Here is an 18,388-nt window from a genome sequence, read left to right on the forward strand (position 1 = left end):
CACAAAGGAAGACCAATTAAACGATAAGAATGAAACAGACGTGCCTATAGTACTTAACGTATAAAAGATTACGGAACAAGCATGAATGTGATGACAACTGTCCCCTTAAGATATACTGTACGTACGTGTGTTGGTGATTGGAATGCGTCTGTTGCCCAGTGTGTATTTTGGTACGAAACTTTGAGACATTACAACGGAATTTTCATACAAACACGCAAAGACAGACACTTCAAGATTTTCATATGTAAATGTGGTCAACTGAATCATTCACAAATCAATTTTTGACGTTACTCATTAAATATAAAAATGGAAACGCGTGTGAAACGTCATATAAAAAGGGTCATCATATTGCTCGTTGCGGTGAAGCCCATACGCTTGCCGGAAATCTTACATGTTGTGTAAAAGTCAGTTTCGCTTGTTCTTGGTGATAATCACTTGAATGTTATAGAATGGTTTAAAAAACTTAATGCAGAACATGCCATGAGGTACAGTTTCCAAAAATGTATCTGATTTCAAGGCCCTTGTGGTCAGCAGGCACCCCTTTCTTTATGTAAGTATTATTCCCAAAATATGGGATGGGGTTATTCTAGGGTTTTTGTACCGTCACACAACAAACATGGATTTGATTGGCGTATAATAAATGATTCAATCAAGTATAATAATAAGTCAGTCAATTTATTATAGGAAACATGCTCCATCTAACTGACCATCAGCAGGTGTGCATCAATAAAACAATAAGTATATTATTTTATTGCTGAATAATATGATCAAATGGATCCATTTTTACTGTCTTGAAGTTAAAGTTTTTCGCATTGGGGGTGTATATTAAAAATGTATATATATTTATATATAACGTAAATATAACAAATGGTACGTAGTTTTAAGGAGTGGGAGTAGTATGTTATGTTGTAACCGCCTTTGTGGGAGGGGGAGGGAACTAAGTGATTGTGGATTTTGGTTTTTAATTGTGTGTACGTAGTTAGTAAATTGGCTCTAATGTTTTGGTGTACTTTTATATCTTCGTATTTTCTTCTGGATGCTCCTGCTCGCGTCTTATGTTTCGTGGCGTTGGTGTGTTGCATTGAGTAGTTTCGTAACACTCAATATCTTTGTGATTCAGTAATATTTGTGAGCTGGTTTACAGTGTTGGGTTTCATAATCCTATTCTTTGCTTACGGATATGTTATGAACTGGAAATATTGTCGCTTCGAGGTTGGTTTTGTTATGCATAGTGGTTTTCATGTGATCGGATTTTTTTCATTTATTGCTGTGTATGCTGTATTTTTCTGATGTAACTGCTTGATGAATAATGTGTTTAATTTAACTTTATGAATATTGTAAATCAAGACGTTATACTTAAAACAAAAATCTTTGTTTCGAGGGTTCCTCAAAAACATGTTACACTCAAAATGATTCCGCCTCGGTAACACAGTGGGAGCCACTGATATAGAAGCATTAACATAACATTAACATATCAGTACTAACACGGTAGGATGATGTAATGAAGACCAGACTAACAATGTCAATAAAAAACAGAGAAATGTACGGTATACTTACAGCGAGAAGTGTTCTTCCCATACTGGACTCAGCGTTTCCTGCTTGACAGAAGTGTTGTAGCGGTGAGCGACGGATGAAGTAAGGAAGAGGGTACAGAAAGGATCACTTAAACCTGCACAAGAAAAGGGATATTGTTAAATTACATTTACGTATTTTTCCTTCTACTTTACCAACGCAAACACGAGCTCTCACACGCGCGCATGCATATGTATAGCGCGTTCCCATTCCTCAAATTACTGCTCAAATTGACGAGTTACATTAAATCAGTTGACTCAATAGGCCCACTCTTCATTAATCCTGCTGCTAAGAAGTCTCCTATAAACATTTCTGTGAACACAATAGGACTGGCTGTATTGATATTTGTGCCAAAAATGCAACTTACCCCTCCTTAAGTGCGGAACGCTTGTTCAAATCGTTCTATCTATCTGTCTGTCTGTCTAACTGCCTGTCTGTCTGTGGCTCTACAACTCTTTGTTGGGCCTTGGCTGCGTTTTCAGTTTCTGGATCTTTTGCACGGTCGGTAGGACCCCTTGGACAGGGTATCAGCCCGTCGCAAGGCCGCTACCTGCCCACAGGAGAGCACAAACACAGAATGAATGCACACACAGCCGTCCATGCCTCAAGTGTGATTCGAACCAACGATCCCAGTGTTTGAGCGGCCGAAGACAGTTCAAGCCTTTCCTTGAAAGCATAGGTTTTACGTTTTCTTTATGGCTAGTGGGGTGGGACTATGTACCTTGTACTGCGGCCACTTCTGGCCTATTGTACAAGCCCCAGATTATAGGTGAGGATGATTGTGGAGCAGTTGGTGGAATGAAAATTGGCAGGGGAAACCGAAGTACTCGGAGAAAACCTGCCCCAGCGCCACTTTGTCCACCACAAACCCACTTGACCAGACCCGGGATCGAACACGGGCCGCCGCGGTGGGAAGCCAGCGACTAACCGCTATGGCGCGGCCTTAGGTTTTACGTTACTTATACGAGAACATCAAAATTCAACATTGACGAACTGAAAATCTAGAAGTAATAGTGGATTGAATGCATCACAATGTTATGCCATGGCTACATTCCTTAATGTGTTAATTTTCCTGTACGCAGATGTAATGGATATTACCAAACTGATATGAGTTATTGAACATTTATATTTACATAAACTAAATTTGAGGATTGACTTACCATTTGCATCCTTCGGCTTCAAATCTTTGGCTTCGATGATCTCAACATTTAAGAGAATGTTTGGTGCCTGAAACATTTTCAAAACTAGCTGTAGCATATCTGAAATGTAGGTACACATGCATGATAAAAATGAAAACGAAAATTAGTAAGGAAATTTAAATTTAGTATTGACTTCAGTCTATTGTAATTTAGATTGACGAAAAATTCCTTGTTAATGTTCAATTTGATGCTTTCACGGTAGAGTTCGTACAATGTATTATCTTCTGGGTCGTAACGCTGCATTCTCATAAAGCCAAAAGAAGTTTCTAACTGCAACCATTCTCCGAGTATGAAATCTGTGTCAGAATCTTTTTCACTTATACACCAGAAGAATATACAGTCGTTGCAGGTTTATTTGTAATATAATATTCAACAGGATACATAATCCATTAGAAAGTAACATTCACCTCCTTTGCTCGTGCCATTTCTAGCAGATGATTATGTTTTTCATGATCTAACTTGAAGGTCTCTTGGAGGTAGCAAAACAGAGGGGTGCGTTCTTCTTCAGCACTTGCATCACAGCCAACAATGTGGAGAATCTCATAGAGTACCTCCGAATACAGCTCTTCAATCTGTTATCAACAAAAATAATCATAATATCACATGCCGGGAAACGCAACAACAATGGACCGTTGCCTGTGAATGCCTTAAGCAACAAACGCGTTTTCCCAAAGATGAAAGGACAACAAACGCTTTTCCCTGGAGATGAAAGACAACAGAGGGTCGTTGGATGACAACGGTATAACCGAACTGTTGAGAAGGGTGTTCTGGAAGCGGTCCGCATAAGGCCTACTTTGACTTGACTTGTCTCGGTGCGAGACAGCCGCGGGAGGTTCGTTTTGGAAGAAGACCTGAACGTGTGATTTGAAGGTTTCAAGAGGGTTGTAGTGCAGTGATACTGGGAGTGTGTGGTTCTGTGAGACGTTTATAGCTCCCGTGTTATAATTAAGTAAAGACTTGTGGAGACAGACTAAAGAGATCAGCATGGAATGATAGTAAGTTGAATAAATCAGTAACGGCATTATAATTAATTGTACTTACAACTTGTGGGCTGTTAATAAATCCAATTACTAACCCGAACCCCGTCTCTAGTCGCCAATACACGTGACAATACCAAGAGGTCATTGGTGTGAAATTGTTGTTCCGAATGTGTATACCCAAAGTAAGGATAAAAGTTATGATACTGTCACGTGTTAGAGACAAGACGCGGTATCTTTTTATTGATAATTGGGTTTAGTGAACACGTATAACTCGTAACTACAAATAACTATGACAGTGTCACTGATTTGTACACTTTATAACTCACAGCACACATAGGCTTGTTTGTTTACTATTCGTTACTATGCAACAGCTGCTAACAATGCGAGTCACTAACCTTGACGCGGATCGCATAGAAAAGATCGCTTCCATGGTTTTACTATTCTTGCGTGTTTATTCCTTGGCGAGGAAACATGTGCACCGCACCACTGGGTAACAACACCCACTTCTTTTTTATTGCACTATTCGCCTTTCAGCCATCATGTCAGAATACAAAGGACAGCTTGTATAAGGAACCAAAATGTGCATTTTATCAACTCCATGAGTACTGCATGAAATTTTTACGTTTTTCTGTAGCTTACTTAATATGGAAGGAAACAATCGTGGCCTTTTTTAAGGTACCATCCCAACATCTGACTTAAAACATTGAAGTAAACCATAAAAATCCTCAGTGAGGACAGTCAGAGTGTCGGCCGAGATTCGAACCGGGAACCTCCCAAATAAAAGTCAGATGCGTTACCGCTAAAGTAGGAAGAGACGATATTTTCAAACCTACAATTCGGAACGAGAGTTTGCATGAACTAGTAATGGTGATGGGGTTAGAATAATAAACTCTGTCTGCCTATGGTCCTTTTGTTGGACTCTGACCGCTTTTTCCATTTCTTAATCCTATAAACAGTAAGTAGGGCTCCTTGGACGGTTGATTAGCCCGTCGCAAGGCCGTTACCTAAACAGAATAAACGCACACAGACATCCATGCCTTGAGTGGGATTCGAGCCAACGATCCCAGCGTTCGAGCGAGACAAGACAGTTCATGTCTTAGACCGCGCGGCCACTGTGATCGGCTGGTAACAAATTCTGCCACATCAGAAAATGTGTTCTAGAGTAGGCTCATAATGGCCCCATTTCATTTGTTTTAGAAGAAAGATAATATCCAATTTCAATCGAAATTTTATTATCAGTCTTCAGCTTATGTTCTGTACGTATTGTTCTGTTATTCTATGGCGTTATTTCCGAGGTTTCCCGCCAAATTTCCAGATATAAAATGGGATTAACATAATCCATTCGTCCCGAGTCTCGTATCGTGGTTACGGACGAGTGGAGGCAAAACATCGTACATTCTTACCTTCAACACTAGATAGAAGTGTATGATCAGATTCGTGCTTCGGCCACTTTACCCCCGAAGAAAAAGCACAATAATTGTGAAAACGGAAAATTGCACCAGAAAAGGCCAGACAAGGCTATGAGATATTAACAGGTTTCTGGCATATCTTCAATAAATGTATGTTTCTTATTTCATTTAGCAATCCTTTCTCAATTATATGGTTGAAATGGAGCTGTTCTACTGAATTATGAACTGGGAAGCTGGAGAAGGAAGAATTTTAAGGAAACGTTTGAGAATTCCTTTTCTCGAGGGATGGAGGGAACCTGCAAAAGAAAATAAAGATAACCTTCCTCTGGACGGAAAATCGAAACTGGAACCTACCACACAAGAAACAACTCAACCACGGCCTCGTTTGTCAGTGAGTGTTTGAATGACTAATTCCGCGGAGCAGCGTGCTCCATGAGAAACTGATAAGTTTCTCAAATGATCTAGAAATTCCTCTTCTTTTAAATAACCTAAAGATTCTTTGTTATATTCACAACAGACACTGGTCGCTTTCCCGAACAAACTAAATATCTGTGTTCACAATACTTACTGTCATATTTTGCAGGTAGAGGGTAGTTTGTCTCTGCAACATATCCTTTCTGACACCACGAAAAGTATTCCTCATCTGTCTTGTCACTGTCCCTACACCTCCAGCCATTCTTTTTCATTCACACGTCAATTTGAAGAAGAAGGAGAAGAAAACTTTTCTTTGTCAATACAGTGAAGATCCAGATGCTCTTAAAATCTATTAATGCTTTTCAGGAGCCAGGCGCATGGCTACATCTGCAAGCACATCCTGTCTTCTCACGTAATCCTCCCAAAGAATCTAAGAGAGTGCATCACCACCCATCAGCAGCGAAATATAAAAATCGCAAATCCTACCACAAAGTCTTGAGACGTTATATTAACCCTTCGCTAGGCATCACCTGTACTGCCATAGCTGCATGAGCATGCGCGATTGCTATTTTACACAAATTTGTTATAACACTGCAGCTCTGGGAGTGGAAGCAGCCATATTGCTAAAAATATTGATAAGAAAAATGTTGAAGGCCTAAGGCTCTTATAAAATTGTATTTTATTTAACCCTCTTTGAAATAGTGTACTCTTTAATTAATTACAATTTACTACGTTTTTGACACAGATGATAGTAACTGTGATGTAATCCTCTAAGCGCACACTGCCAGATTCTATTCCTGACAGTCTTTGGTGCGAAATTCTATTTTGACCCAATTGGCTCTTGATAGATATTCCATGTATAAGCGATTCATATTAAGTTTTTTTAATCAGTGAATGTGAGGACTACCTCAATATATTCGCTACGTCACAAATTCGTAAACTGCTCTTGTAAATTTGCGATATACTGGTACTACTGGGAGGAAGAAACTAAGTTTGGCAAAAAGCCCGGACATAGCAGTTAACTTGTTTGTGTCGTGGTGAATAAACAGGACTTTAGATCCCGAAATGTAATTCAAGTACAAGAAGCAAACCTGACTTTGAAGGTCTTTGTTTACTAGCATCTGGAACAGGCTTCAAGATGTTTGAATTATTAAATAATACAGTTTTACGACTGTAATTTAAAGAAACCTGTCCATTTTTATTGCCCAAATATTGTTCTTTTGTAAAATAGAAAAAAGGGGGAATACCGCATTTCCGAACACACAGGGTGCTTACCCTGCAATGTTGCAACACTTAATCTTCATTTGATATGTTTACGAATGCAATGTCGATGGTCTACTTAACAAGAGGATTCTCATTACCCTACATGCTGGTGACATTTCTGCTCGTAATTCGTTATATATACACATAACGTGAACCCAAGATGTAAAATATGGTTCAAATGAATGGTTTATGTCTTAATATAATAATCTGAATGAAATACACAGCCCTTGATCATCAATCAGTGAATTAATTGTGTTAAAATACCATCGCATTATTATTTTAAAATGTATTAATAAACATCATTAGCGTTCCCAAACGGCTACAAAATATATTATGATGCAGTTTCATCGTTTCAGAACGCTAGGGTCTAATGTTCTGTTATCTAATGACGAAACTATATTAGCTAAAACAGACTTTTAGCCCGATTTCACTTGCTTCAACTGAACTGAATAGGTTTACGTGGCGGTAATATGTCGGATGTGTAGCTGAAGGTACTTTATTCAAATCTCGGCAGAAGTGTCGGCCAATCTTATTGTCGTTTCGCCTCGTTTTACTCAATATTAGAAAAATTCCGGCATAGTACCTTGAAGTCGGTCACGACCGCTTCTTCCACCCTCCTTTCTAGTTCACATAAAACTCTCCTCTCTTAGTCGACAGAAATGAACATCAGCAGTTAAAGACAGTCGATAAATAATTCATGCCGAATTTGGAATTAACGTTGAAGGATTTCTTTGACTTCACTATACTACCTCGGCTTCAGAGGTTATTTTAGCATCAAACAGTGGAAGGCGGGGTGAATATAAACTGCGAATTGGGAAGAAAGAGAGAAGGAGTTTTTGCTTATCCCTAAATTCTCCTGGAGTGGCACCAAGGCACGTCCTCCAGCTGTGGACGGAGGAGGTTATCTCCGGATATGGCCCGTAGCAGCGTATTCAAACAATCCCGAACAGCCCATGAGGAATGGTCCTCCGGCTTTCTGGGCTGAGGTGATGTTATAAAATTGTTTGCAGGGCCTAGACGTGGGACCTTGTGAGCTAGGTAACGAACCTTAGGGGAATGCTGGGAATTTCTTGCCTATCTGAAAGTAGTTAGCTTCTCAAGAGCTAATTAGTTTGTGCATACTTTTAGACTGGAGTCTGAAAGTGATTCTCTATCTGCAGCCTCCTAACACACCTAACTCTGATACTAAGTAGTTCTCTGACACCAATCCCATCCTGTATTTAGTGTAAAAATAAGCACTTAAACTAACACAAATGTTGAGGAACACTAACCATATCACTAAGGATCTGTTTTCTTAACAATGGAATTGATTTCGAAAATTTGAATTTGCGTATCGTTACATTGCATCAGTCGATATGTTAACATGTGGTTCGATCAGTCACGTACTGGCTAATACCTTGAAATAAGTGGCATACACTTCCACATATTTGCGAAGTTAAAACAGGCGGACTATGTAAATTATTTTAATGCTGATATCAGAGAACTACTGGAAAAAACTGAAGGTCACATTGCGACTGACAGTCAGTCAGTCAGTCAGTCAGTAAATCTTGGTGTCGAGCCCCGGATATTAATTATTACCGTTTGATAGTTACGGTCTTGTTTCTGTGGGGCGCCTTCTCTGACGAGACGACGGGTCTGTCTTTTGTATATGCTGCTGGCCCTTGCCAGCGCAGTCTTTCTCGGGTCCGAGTTCCTTGGGACTCGCGACCATATTTTACTGTCTCAAAATTGAGACTTCCCTTTCTGTCGCCTCCTACGACTCGCAGGGTCTCGGTGAAGGTATTCGACCCCCGCCTCCACACGGGGTTGTCCTCCTCGCTTAATAATGTTCCTGCTCCTTATATAGGCTCGGCACGGACCACATAGAGAACACATTGCTGCTCGGCAACATATATCAGGTATTGTTGTCAGGTGTGACTACCTACGCATTGCCTAGCAATAGACTCTCTAATGTTGCGTGACGTCACAGCCTAGCGAGATGGGGGTGTTTACCGAGTGTTGTTATGCAATGAACACTCGTTGCTACGGATATTCCTACGCAACGGTCTCAACAATTTCCATTGTTTCGTTGCTCAGCGATGGACAATATATAACACGCCACAATATTAAGGGTATTACCTCAACAGTTTGAGAGGCTGCAGTGTTGTCATTACTAATATGAGGAATTTGCCATGTATGCACTCGGTCTTAGTGGTATGATATAAACATACTACGTTTCAAGAAGATTATTACAGACGTTCAAGCAATATTAAGGATTTGTCTCAGAAATTTGAGAGGCTTCAGTGTTGGTATTACTGATGGGAGGAATTTATGATGCACGTCACTGCGATGGTTTCAGGGGCATGATAAACATACCAGGGTTGACAAAGAATGGTTCAGCCATTCAAAAGTTAATAGGGAGGGATACACTCACACAAAGATAGCAAGGTGATCTCGTAAGTCTACTTTTATTTTTTCCAAAATAAGGAAAGTTATCTAAAAATGGATTCTAAATAAAGAGGTTGTGAGTGTGTGATTCGATTCAGGGGTCAGGATAGGGTCCACTTGCGGGACTCCTGGAAACACGATAGTAAACCACTAGGGAGAGGACTGTTAGCTTCTCAGAAGTGACTTCTGCTTCATGGAGTCAAGAACTGAGAACAGTGGGAAGCTGGTGTTTCTACTGATGGACCACGTACGGTCTCTTTGCTACCGTGAGCTACACATGAAGAGTTAGCTGCTTTATCATCTCATGTACTGTAGAAAAATATTAACCGTACGAAAGTTCAGCCTTCGTTGCTAACGACTTGACAGACCCCGTTTATGACTAACACAGCACTCATCTCGAATGTAAATTATTTACAGAGCAAACTGAAGTTACTTTTTCGAACACTTGCATGCCACGTGCAATATTGGACTGAGGCCAAGATGTAGTTAATATATTTTAACGAAAGGTGGATACCAAAACAGAGAGCCAATATGTGGAACGCAACATCTGCATCTTATCTGGCTACTGTTTAAGCTGCTAATTGGGCGGCTTTATCTTCTCTCTGACGCAAGTTGCCACGTGTTTGCCTCCAAATAAATATACCAGTCTCATAAATAAGTAAAGGATATATGTCAGTTATTCTGCTACACTTTTACACCTCCCCCCATTAACTCTCTTCGCAAGGAACAAGATGTTTCAGAAGAAAGTGCTGAAAATACTGGGGCCTAAGAGAAGACAGTGCCGATTGCAGTGGCCGCGCGGTCTAAGACATGAACTGTCTTTGCTCTCTCGAACGTTGGGATCGTGGGTTCAAATCCCACTCAAGGCGTGGTTGTCTGTGTGTTAATTCATTCTGTGTTTGTTTTTCTGTGGGTAGGTAGCGGCCTTGAGACAGGCTGATCACTCGTCCAAGGAGTCCTACCGTCTGTGTAAAAGAGATTACGAAACTGAAGAAGAGGCCAGGCCCCAACAAAGGGCTGTAGAGCCATTGATGAATGAATGAATGAATGAGAGGAACGTATAGAAAAAGCTGCATAATGAAGGGCTTCGTGGCCTGTTCTTATTTTTCTTTAAATATTTATATTGATCAAACCAAGGAATATCAAATGAGAGGGACATATACAATGCATGGGAGAAATAAGAAACTCAAAGTTTCACGGGGAATCTGAAGGAGACAGACCACTTCAGAAACTTACACATAGATAAAAGGACAGTATTAAAATGGATCTTCCAGAAATAGTTTGTGAGGATGCTGAATGGGTTAATTGGGCACAAAACAGTGTCTAGTGACGAGGTTTTGTGAACACAGCAACGAAATCAGAGGCTGAGCACTCCTTGAGCAGTTGAGTGGCTATCAGCTTCTCTTCGTGCAGTTAGTATTAACCAGAACCACAGAACTTACATTCCATCCCATGGCGTCAGTGATGAACTCGTGTTTGTCAGACTCCTCCGGTTCAGAGTCGCTGTCCTGGAGAGCCATCCCGACCCCTCCACTTTCCTCTGGAACCTCCAGCTCCAGCTCCACGTTCTCTGGCTGTTCCTCTTCGCACACGAGAGCCATTCCTCCAGTCTCTTGGTGTGCATGCTGCTCTTTGAGCAGTGTGCCGAACTTCTCAAAGAATCCGCCATCAAGCTCCTGGATTCTGTAAGAAATGACGCCATGCTATCATTAGGGGATTCCTGCTGTACAGAAGCATCATTGCTCGGGGTATACCTTTCGTGACGTTCTTATCCTACAGAACAACAAGCATTAGCACGATGTCTAAAGTCGGGTCAGTGTGAAAGCTGTGTTTGCTCAGACCAGGGAGTTTCAAACGTAAATGTAAAAATCGATACGAGTAAAACTACTCGTAGTTTCTTAATGAGTTGGTCATGACTATCTGGCCGGATGTTTCGTCTCCAAAACCAATTAGTCGATTTCAATTAAATGCTGTACGGCAAGCTGCTGAGGGGAATATTAGGACATGTAGAGGGATGAAACAATATGTGGCTGGAGAAAACTTCATGACGAGGAACTGCATAACACGTATTCTTCGCCAAATCAATTAGACTGATCAAATCAAGAAGGATGCGATGGGCAGCGCATGTACAATGCATGGAAGATATAAGAAATTCATACAAGGTTTTGGTGGGAAAGCCAGAAAGGAAACGACCACTGCGAGGTTAATATTAATACTGGTCTTAGAGAGATAGGATGGTGTAGTATGGATTGGACCCATCTGGCTCAGGATATCGACTAGTGGCGGGCTCTTGTGAAGGTGGTAATGATCTTTTGGTTCCGTAAAATATTCGGAAATTCTCAAGTAGCTAAGCGACTGTTGACTTCTCAAGAAGGCTCCAAGCAATTCGTTAAGTCAGTCAGTTAGTCAGAGAGTCTATATAGTACATTATAACTCGTGTTCTTCATAAAGCACAAACAAGCAGACCTTCCTTACTTCAGCCACTTTCTAGTCAATCCTCATTTCTAGAACTTCGGGCGGCATATTCTAAAGCAAAACGAAACAGAAGTCAGCACGAAACATCTTGTTTTAGTCCACTGTGTACTGGAAATGTGTCAGATACTCCCGATAATTACTGCCGCTCAAACTTCAAAACTTATGCTAAATAAATCTGATGCTTACAGTTAAGGCTGTGGCCACACGAGCGCACAAAATGCGTCCGTTGTAACGAACGTCGTGACGTCCGTTGTAGAAATAAACAAGAGAGGCGAATGCTACGCTTTCTTCTGGCTCCATTGCAGACAAGAAACTACGCACCACATTCTGCAACTGTGTGGTGTCCTCAGCAACGTCCGTCATAAAGTATGTTCTTTGCAACGGACGTACTTCGTGGGCTCGTGTGGCCCCAGCCTAACAACAAACTCAAGTATACTTCTATGCTAATTGAATCATTTGTGTTTTCAAACAAATTAATAGCTACGTATTTATTCATTTTATCTCTGTGTCTTACATTATTCCGGTACAAATTCGTTGATTGAGAGTTTGCATTTACGTAGGTACTTAAGTGGTTACTGACGTTTCGGAGAAAGCTACTGCCTCCATCTTCAAAGTCGAGTTCTATTTATATGTTCACGTTCTGGACTGAGAGAAAAGAGCGTGCCAACCTGTTCATCTCGTGCACAGCAGTTTGTGTATAAGCACGAAAGCTGCAAATGACCTAACAGATATTTTGAAGGATTCATTCCCCCCCCCCCCCTTTTAACAGACAGGATATCGGTAGAGAGGTGATTCACAAGAGCAGACAAGGAAGCGTGACGTCAGAACGGGTTTCCACCAACCTGAACAACAGGTGACTTGAAAGAGGTTGCTGGTATCTTAATGTGGACCATTCATGGAATCGTAAAAAGAGATGCACAGTGACGTCAACATATCATCTAGGCGAACAAGAAAAAGGATCTGACACACCAACGTTTTTCGCGACTTGTGTGTGTGTGTGCGTGTGTGTGTGTGAACAAAATGACTGGTGGGACGGATCACTGTTATACGGTGTTATTCAAGCCTATACGTTTTTGGGGGAAGGATTTATGGACTCGGTCCCTTCTGAATAATGTTCTGTTAAGTGGGTTCTTAGCACCATTTCCCTCGCCGACATGGAACTTCGATACGGTAATGATTCAAGCGTTACTTTGGAAATCTTAAAAGAACCATAGAAAGTTCTTCAAGTCAACCAGCCTCAAGGTTCGATCCACGTATATTCCAATTGAATGCCAGGTTCGTAAGTGCGTTTCTTTAAGCTCCAAATGTCTGCGTGATTGCACAATGAGGAGCTTCATAGCTTGTACTCTTCTCCAAGTATAATTAGAATGATCAAGTCAAGGAGGATGAGGTGGGCAGGGCATGTAGCACGAATGGAGGAGAAGAGGAAGGCATATAGGATATTGGTGGGAAAGCCAGAAGGAAAGAGATCACTGGGAAGACCAACAATATTAAAATTGATCTTAGAAAGATAGGAAGGGATCGCATGGATTGGACTGATCTGGCTCAGAATAGGGACCTGTGGAGGGCTCCTGTGAACACGGTAATGAACCTTCGGGTTCCATAAATTGCTGGGAAATTCTTGTGTAGCTGCAGAATTAGCGGTTCCTCAAGAAGGGCACAGCTCCGTGGGTAAGTAAGAGTTTGCGTGTAGGCCTTAATGGAATTTCATGCGTCATAGGCCTACATGTTACAGAACAGTTAGCTGATGCTAAACTTAGCTATAGCTATTTCCTTCTATTTTCCTGACGACAGCTCCAGGCTGTCTGATCAGTAAAGGAATTTAAAGAAACTGACTAAATTACTCTTGGTTGCTGACGAGTAGTCCAGTTACCTCTTCAGAAGTATGCATATATCTCATTGGCAATTTAATGACGTCAGAATTCTGATGTCACCTCACCAATGAATCACAAAACAGCTGACTGGACGATGACGTAGACCGAAGTATTTCTTTTTCTTGCGTGTTACGCCTCTGATTCTTAGTAAAGCTGTTAATATGGTGAACTATTATGCAGAATTCAACCGAGAATGAGGAAAACCGAAAAGATTTAATTTCCAAACGTCTGGGAAATAGCTGCGGTTAACATTTGCCCATTTCTTTACCGATTCCTGCAGCCGGAAAGTTTATGACGCACAGAGTCATAAAGCTCTCAAACACTGGGGATTACTAACTGAACTCCGTGGCTCTTGTCTGCAAGTGAACTATACGGACCGAGGGACCGCCGCTTGTCGGCGAAATTACTGCCAACTTTAGAGGATAGAGGGTGTCACCTGATCGCGCAACGAATCCACACGGTCCTGCAAACGGAGGAACATGTCTTCTGGAAATGTAAACTGTACGAGGACCAATGGGGCAACAATGATGGACATTTTGTCTGAGAACAGCAGAGAAGAATACCCAAAGTCAGTTATAGAACTCTTAAGGCTGGAAGAAATAAGATTTCTGCAAGGTGTCTGTTACTTCATAAACAACATTCCTATAAGTAAAAAAAAAGAAGAAGAAGAAGAAGAAGAAGAAGAAGAAGAAGAAGAAGAAGAAGTAACGCTATCCCTATACCAGGCCGTGGAGGCCCATAGGTTTGTGAGACGTTGAGGCTCCCACATTATGTGGACAATCGGCTCACAAATGGCGGTGAGGTTGTCAGCCTTACACGCCGGCTGCACTTTACTCCCGGGGAAAATTATTTAATTAATTCCTAGTACTCATTTCTGTTAGAGGCTGAGTCGACCCCAGGGCCATAGTGCGGCTGGAAGGATTAGGTCAATTGAAAAAAAATCCAATGACCTCATCGGGACTTGAACCCGCGACCTTCCGGCTTGTAGCATAGTGCCTCAACCAACTACACTACCTGTACTGATTATTAACAGTATACTCTCAGATTTAAGTTAAGATCTATATTAAGAATCGCGGGGTTACCGCTATTATAGAATAAGATATTTATAAGAATGTGCTACAGAAGGCTGGATGTGCATTGCCTAGGCCTTTTTTGTATTTACAATATTCTTTTCTACAATAACAAATTCACGCGGCCGTTACTTTCGGTTTTCTAGACCAGAGCCGCTACTTTTCCATTCAAGTAGCTCCTCAGTTATCCTCACGAGGCTGAGTGGACCGTGTTCCAGACCCACCACTTCTTAGAAAATCTGGTAGCGCCGGGAATCGAACGCGGACCTCGGGATCTGCAGCCAGGAACTCTGACCACTAGACCACAGAGGCGGTCAAAACTGAGGATTCCAAGTCCAAATTTCGCTCAGTGCACATATCTGTAAGTGGATTTATGACGTCGAATTGATTCCTTGTCCAAGATTCCCTACGCTTTGTCCTGATGCGGACTTATGAAACCCCAACCGTAGCGAAGGTCAAAGAGAGAACACTGATGGAGCTCCGAGAAAATGAAGAAAATAAAAGTTTAGATCATAGGTACCGCTTGTTCCTGTCATGAGCCACATCAATCCAGTCCACACTCTCATATTCTCTTTTTAAAATAAATGCTAATATTATATTTCTATCTATGCCTAGGTCTCTCAAATGGGCTCTTAACTATATGATTTTCCAACCCAAATTTTCTTGTTTTTCTCTTCAAGAAACCATAATCAGCTTTGCCACTTGTCAGTGCGATAGAGAACTGCCTCTGACTGATAAGTCTGCGATCGTCTGCCTTGCATTTCCACAACTAAAGGAATGTCCCGCCATCATTTGGGAGCGCCTGAACACAGTTTGGTAGTCGATCATTTCAGAGGTTTCATGTCTACGGACCGATGAATCGCACAGCGGCATTACCTGCTCCCGAAATAGATGTGAGTAGCTCCAGGCAGAGAGCGTCTGTGGATGGCTGTAAGCATGCGCCCATACAGTGTGCCTCGCTCTATAGTCTGTATGCTACGTCAGGATATTTATTCTAGGTTCGAACTTTATAATCTAGACTTTTATTGGTCATCAATGTTCCATAAAAGTAATTGCCCTACGAGTCCAGTAGAAAATTAAGGAGAAGAAAATCCTCACTGATTCAAACACTTGAAGCAACAACATGTTGCACATTTCGCTATATATTTCTGCTACATCTAAGTGACATGCTTAAACGTTCATTGCACGAAATGTTATCGTGCCTGACTAATTAACAGGTTAACTAATTGCTTCTCTTAACAAATTTTCGAGTAATTATTTATTATTATGGCTCTACAACCCTTTGTTGGGCCTTGGGCACGTTTACAGTTCCTTGATTCTATACACAGTCGGTAGGACTTCTTAGGCGGAGGATCAGCCAGTCGCAAGGCCACCACCAACAGACGACAACACAAATACAGAATAAACGCACGCAAACATCCATGCCTTGAGTGGAATTCGAACGCAAGATTCCAGCGTTCGAGCGAGCGAGGACTGTTCATGCCTCAGACCCCGCGGCCACTATAGTCGGTATTTTCGAGTAATAGAACCCGAAATTTCGACACTATTAATATCAATGTTATGTCAGATTTCAACACCGAACAGGATTCTGAAGCAGTACAACACATTTCACATCAATATTAATATTATTCTTCCGTCTCTTTCTCGGTTTTGCGTGCAAGAGACGGCTTTCCAAGAGATTTCCCATAAAAATTCAGTATGCATTTGTTTGCCGTATCCGAGTCTGCCATTACTTTAATCTGACCAGACTAACGGTATAAATTAACAGTTCCCTCCTTATGTCGCTTCTCTTGGGTCCAAGCAGTTTTCCTGAACACTGCTTTTAGATTACATCCCATTAAAATTAATTGAAAATTAAACATTCAACCATTTCTTGGTTCAGAAACATGAGTGAAGGACACTTTATAAGCCATTCGTCAACTTATGACAAGCAATAATGGGAAATAGATAAACATAAATCGCGGTTCATACGTTACATGACTGGTTATCCTCTGCTAGGTAAATGACGAAAAGTCAACGAATTGAATCATTCAACACGTGACGGAACATAAAAACATAGCAGATCTTACATAATCTTAGCAATTTCTGTTGAAGATATGCAGAGCTGTGGCTACAGCCAATAGAACAGAGGCCGCGGTGGGAAATCCAACGTATGTACGTGTAAGATTTGAGGCTTTCACGGCGGTGACTATGAAGAAAGCAGTCTTCTGAGGTTAACACCACATATACACGGTGCCAAATCCCAGAAGACTGCTTTCTTTATGTACGTGTATGTTTTACTGTGTTTGCACTGTTCAATGTAGCGGCTGCAGCGGCCTTGCAAGGGATGATCTGCAGTCCTACATACTGTCCCTAGGATTGATATGCTCGTAGTTTTCGGATAAATTCTGAAATTGGAACAGTCCAGAGGGCCTAATCCGTCAAAGGACGAGGACGAAGTATTGCGTATGGTCCAGGTCCACGTCTTAAAATAAACAGAGTGATTTTTAGAGTACGGATTACAAATGTAAAGAGTGAGGGAAGTCAGAGAAGTGTCGTTTAAGAAATGTTGATATATCAACCATCTGACTACTTAAGTTTTCCTTACGCCGTATTCCTCGATCAAGTGCTCTAATGAACTATATGTAAAACACATTAACAAACTAAGAAAATGTACACATACAGCAGTATTCTAGCACATCATACCACTGTTATATAATTATTTTGAAAATAGAAAGATTTGAGTATAAAGTTTTTTTTTTATTTTTATCTACTACGATGTTTTTCCTCAACATTTTTTTTTCGGAATTGCGTCCGAAATACGAACAGAAATGCATTTAGGTCATCATTTAAAGTGTCCGTCATTGTTGTCAAGTTTTAACTAAAATTTAAATGTGTGGTAAAAGAAGGAAAGTTGTCCTTGTACTTAACTAATTAAGCGCTACGCCATGAAGGAGTATGGGGTAGTGAATATATAGGTCCACATTCTTTGGGCCTAGGCACTAGTTGGAGGTTAGTGGTCAGGTTCACGACCCTGCCACTTCACCCCAGGGGAAAGAGCTCCCGGTAGCCATTGGACAAGAAACTGGGTGGGCCCCAGAACAGGTCTGGACTTCGTGTAGAAGAGAAAATTCTTGACCCTACCGGAATTCGAACTGCGACCCCTCGGTCATCCAGCTTGTAGGCTGTCGCTATACCAACTACGCTATCCTCGCTCCATTTAAATGTGCGGGCAAATTTTAATAAAACTTCAGGAATAGTTTTGTTTCGAATGTTCATAAAATGTTGTAAATCATCGCTAATGGGAGGAAAAGAATTTTGAAAATCGCACAGTACACACATGAATTTTCCACTGCATGCCCGAAGCCAATTCGTCAACCGAAATAAGCTGTGTGCATACAAACCGAAAGAGTATACGGGTTCAAACCTGTAAATGTTTGGGGCGACATAAGTCAACTTGTCTTGCAGTTGCATTTTTTTTTTTTTGTATTTAATAATAATTCTGCCCGGTCCGTATAGTTATATTAGAAATGTCTAGGTACAACACAGAATAACAAATTCATATGCAGGTATGCGGAGCCAACAAATTATTCACATTATATACCACTATATTAAACGAAATTAAAACCATACAAAAATATGATACATTGTAATTAATCAATAACAATTAAAACAACACATTCAATATCAAAGAAAAAAAATTATTTTATGAAATTTATTTGTTCA

The 18,388-nt window shown here is 41.0% G+C and overlaps 1 protein-coding gene across 5 annotated transcripts in view; it reads right to left on the reverse strand.

The window, feature by feature from the left end:
- LOC111874805 (protein unc-13 homolog 4B) overlaps window positions 1-18,388 on the reverse strand; it is an 88,648-nt gene that overhangs the window by 38,466 nt on the left and 31,794 nt on the right. For 4 of the 5 annotated variants that reach the window (XM_033755603.1, XM_023870603.1, XM_023870604.2 and 1 more), the window contains exons 2-5: window positions 10,707-10,947; window positions 3,179-3,343; window positions 2,733-2,799; window positions 1,558-1,669 (exon numbers count right to left, since the gene is read on the reverse strand). In XM_033755603.1, the coding sequence (XP_033611494.1) occupies window positions 1,558-1,669; window positions 2,733-2,799; window positions 3,179-3,343; window positions 10,707-10,947 (585 nt within the window). Of the gene's footprint in view, window positions 1-1,557; window positions 1,670-2,732; window positions 2,800-3,178; window positions 3,344-5,728; window positions 6,098-10,706; window positions 10,948-18,388 lie in introns of those variants that run through there. The other variant, XM_023870605.2, reaches the window with a different exon arrangement.

The sequence above is a fragment of the Cryptotermes secundus genome, unplaced genomic scaffold (genome assembly GCF_002891405.2).
Source record: "Cryptotermes secundus unplaced genomic scaffold, Csec_1.0 scaffold27, whole genome shotgun sequence".
Taxonomy (NCBI): Eukaryota; Metazoa; Arthropoda; class Insecta; order Blattodea; family Kalotermitidae; genus Cryptotermes; species Cryptotermes secundus.